This window comes from Grus americana, chromosome 22 (assembly GCF_028858705.1).
Source record: "Grus americana isolate bGruAme1 chromosome 22, bGruAme1.mat, whole genome shotgun sequence".
Classification (NCBI taxonomy): Eukaryota; Metazoa; Chordata; class Aves; order Gruiformes; family Gruidae; genus Grus; species Grus americana.
In genome coordinates, this window is record NC_072873.1 from 7,772,670 (window position 1) to 7,780,030 (window position 7,361).

General features: G+C 55.3%; 1 protein-coding gene across 1 annotated transcript; it reads right to left on the reverse strand.

The window, feature by feature from the left end:
* LOC129195283 (feather keratin Cos2-3-like) lies at nt 1-1,394 on the reverse strand. The gene is made up of 3 exons (XM_054801089.1): nt 1,281-1,394; nt 657-758; nt 1-327 (listed from the first exon to the last, which is right to left on the reverse strand). Exons 1-3 carry the CDS (start codon nt 1,392-1,394, stop codon nt 1-3), a joined length of 543 nt encoding a protein of 180 aa, XP_054657064.1.
* Nucleotides 1,395-7,361: the final 5,967 nt, after the last annotated feature.

Genomic DNA, 7,361 nt, shown 5'->3' on the forward strand with positions numbered 1-7,361 from the left:
TTAGCAGGGGAGGCACGTTCTCCCGCAGTAGCGGCTGGAAATGCCAGAGAGGTCACAGCACCCAGAGTTGATGGGCACTCCCTGACAGCTGAGGATGCTGCCAACGGCAGCGGAGGTGGAGGACCCCACAACGGTGTTCTGCGGGAAGGAGCTGAGGATGGGTCCGGGCAGGGTCACCACCACGGGGGAGGGCTCAATGACGACGGTGGAGTTCTGGCACTGCCTGACACAGGGCTCGTTGCAGCTGTTGGCCAGCGGGGTCGGGCCGCAGGGCTGGCAGGGCAGGCACTGGCTGTAGCAGGACATGTTGCGGGGATGGAGGTGCACCTGGAGAGAGAGGGCGGGGAGGAGCATGAGGAGTGCGTGAGGAGCAGCCTGTCACCCCACCATGAGGGAGCCGAGGCACGTGCTGGGTGAGGACCTAGAGGCTGTGCAGGGGGACCCACGCGCCGCTTTGCCTGTCCCCTTGGGCACTGTGCAAAGAGAGCCAGGCCCAGGCAAGCTCTTTCCTAACCAAGAACCCCAGAGTCCCCTCAGCTCAGCCCAGCCCCAGCCCCTCTCCCCGCCAGACCTTCTCCCCACCAGACCTTCTCCCCGCTTCCCCTCCCAGGACAGGCAGCCCCCAGCCCCGGTGTAGGACCGAGCTTCCAACTCACTTGCTTCCGAAGGAGAAGAAGAGGAGCGAAGCGAATGAGAGAGTGAAGAGCTGGGATGGCTTTTATACTGGTCCTGCACTGCCCCAGGTCCAGAGGAAGCCTCTGTGGAAGTAATAATTTTCTGAGAAGCTCATCTCAAATGCAAAACATCCCAGCTAATGATACGGGCTGTGTTTTGGTTTCCTGATGCCTTTTCATTTCCTGACCCACTCCCCCTTGAAGGCTCCTTTTCAGTGCTGAGGTGGGAGGCCCAAGGATTCCCGGGACAGGAGCACATTGGTGCCAGCAGAAGATGAGTCCCAAGTGCCTGAGGGGTCACGTGCAGGACATTGGCCCGGGGCACTTGTGTGGCCTTGTTTGCAGCCCCACTGGCGGGAAGGGCCCTGCTGCTCTTGGCCCTGCAATCCTCACCTGGATGCCAAAGGGCTGCTGGGCGGGATGATGTGTCGCGTCCTCTTGCTCCCACCCTCCAAGCTCTCTTGAAGATCACTGCTCATTGCTTCTACAGGTGGGTGGTCAATGATGCTGCTTTTGACTCTCTTCCTCCTAATACTGCTCTGGGGAGGCCTTGGTGCATCTCTTGGGCCTCCTCCGCTCTCTGGGCTCTCTCTGGGTGTTCCGTACCACCACCACCACCACCACCAGTGTGTCTGGGGTCTCGTTCTGCCCCAGGGTCCTCCAGTCCTGCCTTGCCAAGGACCTCCCCTGTGGATCCTCGGTGACTTCACAGTTGCTCATGCGTAGGTAGGGGTGCTTGCTGACTTGCCCTTGTGTGCATCGTGGTGCAGTGTGCAAGGAAATTCCACACAGGCATGAGGAAAAACTCTCCTGCTGTGAGCGGGGCCAAGCCCAGGAGATGTTCCACAGGCTGCTTGTGAACTGTCCATCCCTGGAGACCATCAGGACCACATGGGGCAGGGTTCTGATCCACCTGCTCTTGCTGACCCTGCTCTGACCCTGATCATCTCCAGAGGCACCTTCCAATCTCAACAACTGTGGGATTCAGGGCCTCGGTGATTGGCTACTCATTGGCCATGATGCTCAAGAAGCCACTGAACTTCCTATCTGTGCAGAGGAAAATCTTCTTGGGCAGCTGTGTGTCCCAGCTCTTCCAGCTCACAGTCATGGCCTACGACTGAACTGTGGCCATGTCGTAGCCCATGCCAGGGAAGACCTGTGCCATTGCAGCGGCAGGCCTGAGGACTGGGGTCACTCTCCCCTTGTTGGCACCAGCGGCACTCACTTTTGTTTGCCCAGCCGCATGCCCAGTGTCATTGACTGCTTCTTCTCTGAGGCACCACCCGTGCTGGCCTGTGCTGAGAGCTGCTGGACTAGTGTGCTCCTCGTCTCCAAATGTGGCACCAATTCCCTCATGTGCTTCCTCTCCTTGTTGGGCTCCTGTGGGCCGATTCAGCTCTCCTCCATGGCAGCAGAGATGGGAAGAGAGACGCAAGGCACTTGCCACCCAGCTGTGGTTGTGCTGTGCTCCAGTCCATGGTCCCTGATCTTCACCCGCCTCACTACCAGCCTCACCTGGGACAGAGGAGTGTCCGTCTTCAACAGTGCTGGTGCTGCCTCTCCTCAAGTCACTGATCTAGAGCCCAAAGAAACACAAGATGAGGGAAGCGGTGAGAAAGTTGGAAAGAGAGTGCTATTCACCACGATGTGCAAGGACGGTGAAGGACTGGGAGCATCGAAGCGGGGCAAGCTGCTTTCTGGAGCAGGAGAAGTGGGATGGAGAAGGAGATGTTGCAACAACACTGGAGAAGGATCCACACACTGGATGGGAAACATGCAGAGGAGGGAAGGGAAGGGAAGGGAAGGGAAGGGAAGGGAAGGGAAGGGAAGGGAAGGGAAGGGAAGGGAAGGGAAGGGAAGGGAAGGGAAGGGAAGGGAAGGGAAGGGAAGGGAAGGGAAGGGAAGGGAAGGGAAGGGAAGGGAAGGGAAGGGAGGGGAAGGGAGGGGAAGGGAGGGGAAGGGAGGGGAAGGGAGGGGAAGGGAAGGGAAGGGAAGGGAAGGGAAGGGAAGGGAAGGGAAGGGAAGGGAAGGGAAGGGAAGGGAAGGGAAGGGAAGGGAAGGGAAGGGAAGGGAAGGGAAGGGAAGGGAAGGGAAGGGAAGGGAAGGGAAGGGAAGGGAAGGGAAGGGAAGGGAAGGGAAGGGAGGGGAAAGCGAGGCAAGATGATTTAGTGGGGTTGGCTCAAATTGAAGGGGGATTACTCCTCAGCAATATGGGACACATTATGGGATGCACTGTGAAAGCATGTGGGGATTGCTCAAGACTTACAATGGGATGTTTATGGAAGGGACCAAAGGTGGGGAAAGGGAAAGATCCAGGTGATTTGGACAGGACTAAATGTGGCAAAACAGAGGAATAAAGGGATGTACAGGACCAGTCACATGTGAACAGGTGGATCCTCAGTAAACTTGTCTGGCCACCACCTGAGCCTGATAATTGCAGTGTCTCCTATCTTCTTATTAATTAAAATTCTACTTATTTCTCACCATAAGGAACTCTCTGTTCTGTGTAAGTTCATATGTATGGAGGTCTAGGTGCCAGCAACTGGAGTGTGACCTTGGGTAAGAGGGCGCACATGTCTGGGGTGTTTGCGTCTGCTGGTGGATCCAAAGGACAGCTAGTGGGTAGACTGAGTGTCTAAGCTAAGCTACTCCAGATATACAGAGACATAGTTCCCACTAAAGGAACCTCTTATCAGCCAGAGAGAGGAACAGGATTATGCCCTTAGTACTCTTTTCTTTTAATATGAATGCTAAGTGTGCCTGCCTGTGTTCAGCCATGTGGTTTTCTTGTGTGTGCATGTGCGCGTGCGCGCGTGTGCTTACTTGGAATACATTCTGAGCCTTCTTACTGGTTGGCTGTAGACACATGGAACGATAGAAGAATTTCTACTGGGCTACCAGATTTGGTACCCCTTAACAGCAAGTGTTGCAGCTCTTCAAGGGATCTTAGCCACGTAGGTCACGTCCAGCTTGGCCTTCAAGCTAAGCCAGAGGGGAACTAGATCACAGAGATAACTCCTCTACACAGCACTGTTTGTCTTCATGTCCCCCACCTGCATTTTTGTGGTCGCTAGGGTCACTTGATCTGACAAGGACATCAGCGTGCTAGGAGGAGTCATCCTGGAAAGCGTGTCAGCTGGAACTTTCCTTTACCTCACCATTTTGGAGATCCTGCCCCAGAAGTGGTCTCAACAATTCCCCATTCTTCTTTAGCTGGGATTCTTTCTAGTAGCAGTCATCACAAGTTGGACCTGATGACTAAGGCACTGCATCTAGGTTGGGGGTGGAAGGAGAACATTTTCCTTCCAGGAACTACCTATTCCAGCCCCCAACCACAGGAAAGGACTTGTTAGTGGGTGGAGAACACCCTCCAGAGGATGTAGCATGAAGCATTTTCCTTTGGTCATGTGCAGTGCCTATCAGAGAGAGGTTTCTGTAGCTTGGTGCTCAAGGCGTATTTCCGCGTGCTGGGTGGGACGCAAAGGGGTGGGGCGGGTGTACTCAGTCTCCTAGGATAGTGGTGGAGAAATGGTCCAGGGGCAGCAAGTCAGACATCCTGAAGGTTCACCCCTGCTTTGTTTTCTGAAGTTAAATGAGCATAGAACTGAATGAACACTGCAGAAGGGAACTGCATTGGGACCCTGAAGGAGGATTAAGCCCTTGGAAAGCTGGAAAAATGAAAGGAATCATGAGAGGCCACACCAGAGGACCTGACCCATCTCACCTGACTCCAGGTTGTAGAAGGTTACATAATTACACTCTGAACTGAGTCGCTTCATTTAAATGCATGTCTTTAGTTGGGACAAAACCAGATCTGGGCTAAAAAGAGCATATTCAGAAGCCCATCTTTAAAGCTCATAAGAAATCAACGGCATCTGCTACTCATCTGTTTATTCATCCTTCCCATGGGTCTAATATTTAGATATTTATAAGCATTGATCAGATCCCCTCTCTGTCTTCCTTAGGCTTAACAGACCAAGCTCTCTCAGCCTTTCCTCACAAGAGAGGTGCTCCAGAACTCCAGTTCATCTTTGTAGCCTTCCACTGGACCCTCTCCAGTAGTTCTTTTTCTTTCTTGAACTGAGGAACCCAGAATTGTACACATTACTGCAGATATGGCCTCACTACGGCCATATAACCTCACTCAACCTGCTGGCAACACTCTTCTTAATGCACCTTAGGGAGAAAAAGAGTCAAAAGCAGCATCATTGACCACCCACCTGTAGAAGCAATGAGCAGTGATCTTCAAGAGAGCTTGGAGGGTGGGAGCAAGAGGACGCGACACATCATCCCGCCCAGCAGCCCTTTGGCATCCAGGTGAGGATTGCAGGGCCAAGAGCAGCAGGGCCCTTCCCGCCAGTGGGGCTGCAAACAAGGCCACACAAGTGCCCCGGGCCAATGTCCTGCACGCGACCCCTCAGGCACTTGGGACTCATCTTCTGCTGGCACCAATGTGCTCCTGTCCCGGGAATCCTTGGGCCTCCCACCTCAGCACTGAAAAGGAGCCTTCAAGGGGGAGTGGGTCAGGAAATGAAAAGGCATCAGGAAACCAAAACACAGCCCGTATCATTAGCTGGGATGTTTTGCATTTGAGATGAGCTTCTCAGAAAATTATTACTTCCACAGAGGCTTCCTCTGGACCTGGGGCAGTGCAGGACCAGTATAAAAGCCATCCCAGCTCTTCACTCTCTCATTCGCTTCGCTCCTCTTCTTCTCCTTCGGAAGCAAGTGAGTTGGAAGCTCGGTCCTACACCGGGGCTGGGGGCTGCCTGTCCTGGGAGGGGAAGCGGGGAGAAGGTCTGGCGGGGAGAAGGTCTGGCGGGGAGAGGGGCTGGGGCTGGGCTGAGCTGAGGGGACTCTGGGGTTCTTGGTTAGGAAAGAGCTTGCCTGGGCCTGGCTCTCTTTGCACAGTGCCCAAGGGGACAGGCAAAGCGGCGCGTGGGTCCCCCTGCACAGCCTCTAGGTCCTCACCCAGCACGTGCCTCGGCTCCCTCATGGTGGGGTGACAGGCTGCTCCTCACGCACTCCTCATGCTCCTCCCCGCCCTCTCTCTCCAGGTGCACCTCCATCCCCGCAACATGTCCTGCTACAGCCAGTGCCTGCCCTGCCAGCCCTGCGGCCCGACCCCGCTGGCCAACAGCTGCAACGAGCCCTGTGTCAGGCAGTGCCAGAACTCCACCGTTGTCATTGAGCCCTCCCCCGTGGTGGTGACCCTGCCCGGACCCATCCTCAGCTCCTTCCCGCAGAACACCGTTGTGGGGTCCTCCACCTCCGCTGCCGTTGGCAGCATCCTCAGCTGTCAGGGAGTGCCCATCAACTCTGGGTGCTGTGACCTCTCTGGCATTTCCAGCCGCTACTGCGGGAGAACGTGCCTCCCCTGCTAAAGCTGCTGCAGAAGGCCCCCCGGGAACCCAGAGGACGGTAATGGACTCAGCATGGAGATCCTGGCCATCACTTTCAGAGGGACTGAGCCTCCATGCCTCCAGCTGCAAAGAAAGGCAGGAAGAGGCACGCCTGGGCTCTCTGAAATCATGGCCCTTGCCTAACTTGCCTGTTTCTCACTCTCTTTTCTCTCTCTTCTTTCTGTGCTGCCTTCTGCTCCCCTGGGCTGTGAGCACCTGCTAAGCACCATCCGAGGAAGGACCTGCTGCCTCTCTCCCTCTCGGGGGCAGGCAGGCAGGTGGGCAGAGAGACACCCAGTGCAAACACTTCCTCGGCCAAGGGGCAAAGACTCCTAGCTACCCCTGGTGCTCCCTGTAGTGTGGCCCCCACTCAGAGGACCTCCTTTCCCTCTTTCAACTCATTAAAGTTTTGCTGCATCCCAGCCTGGGCCTCTGTGTGGTCCTTCTCTCTTCCCGAGAGAAAGGCGTCGCTCTGGGGAGATCTTGCAGGCGTAAAGGAGAGCCATTGGCATTCCTGGAGGAAGGGGAGGGTGAGACACAGGCAGTGGGCATCTTTCAAGACACTGTCTCTCTCAACTGAGGAAGATGTCCCTGGCTCCTGCAGGGCCAGCAGCCCTCAGGGCCTGTCTTGCTGCATCCCTGCACACTAATGCCCTCCTCAGCCTTTGAGCATGCCATGCTTGGGCTTGGGAAGCCCAATCACTGCCCGAGCGAGGAGTCCATCTTCTCGGCCCCTCTGGCTGGTGGTGGTGGCACTGGGAGCTGGTTCTGCATCCATCAGCACCTGTCAGCCCTCCCTGGTGGGCGGCTCTTGCTTCAGGAGGGCCACTCTCCCTATGGCTTAGTCTTATAGGCCCCAGCATGTTGGGGGTTATTTCAAGGAAAAGCTCCAGATGGAGAATGTGACAGATCAGATCTGCAGGTTTGGAAATTACTTTCTCCTCATGGGTAATTGGGTGGTTACTATGTTCAGCCAGGACATGTGTCTGTTCAGCCTATCCTGGTCCTCCATACTGGACGGAAAGTCTTCAGTGATGCAACTTCCTGTGGTAGAAACATCCTTCTCATGGGAAGCTGCCCACATCTGCCTGATGGTACGTTCCTAGTTTGAGATCTCCACTAAGACCTTGGAGTCAGGTCCCACTGGAAAACAACAAGAGAGGTCTAACCTCAGCACGAAGGACAGAAGAACGGTTCCAAGTATCTCAGGGTTTGTGGGCAGTATGGTGAACAGACCCTCAAGACACAATCACAAAGCCACGCAGATCTTCCAGGAACCAAAGGT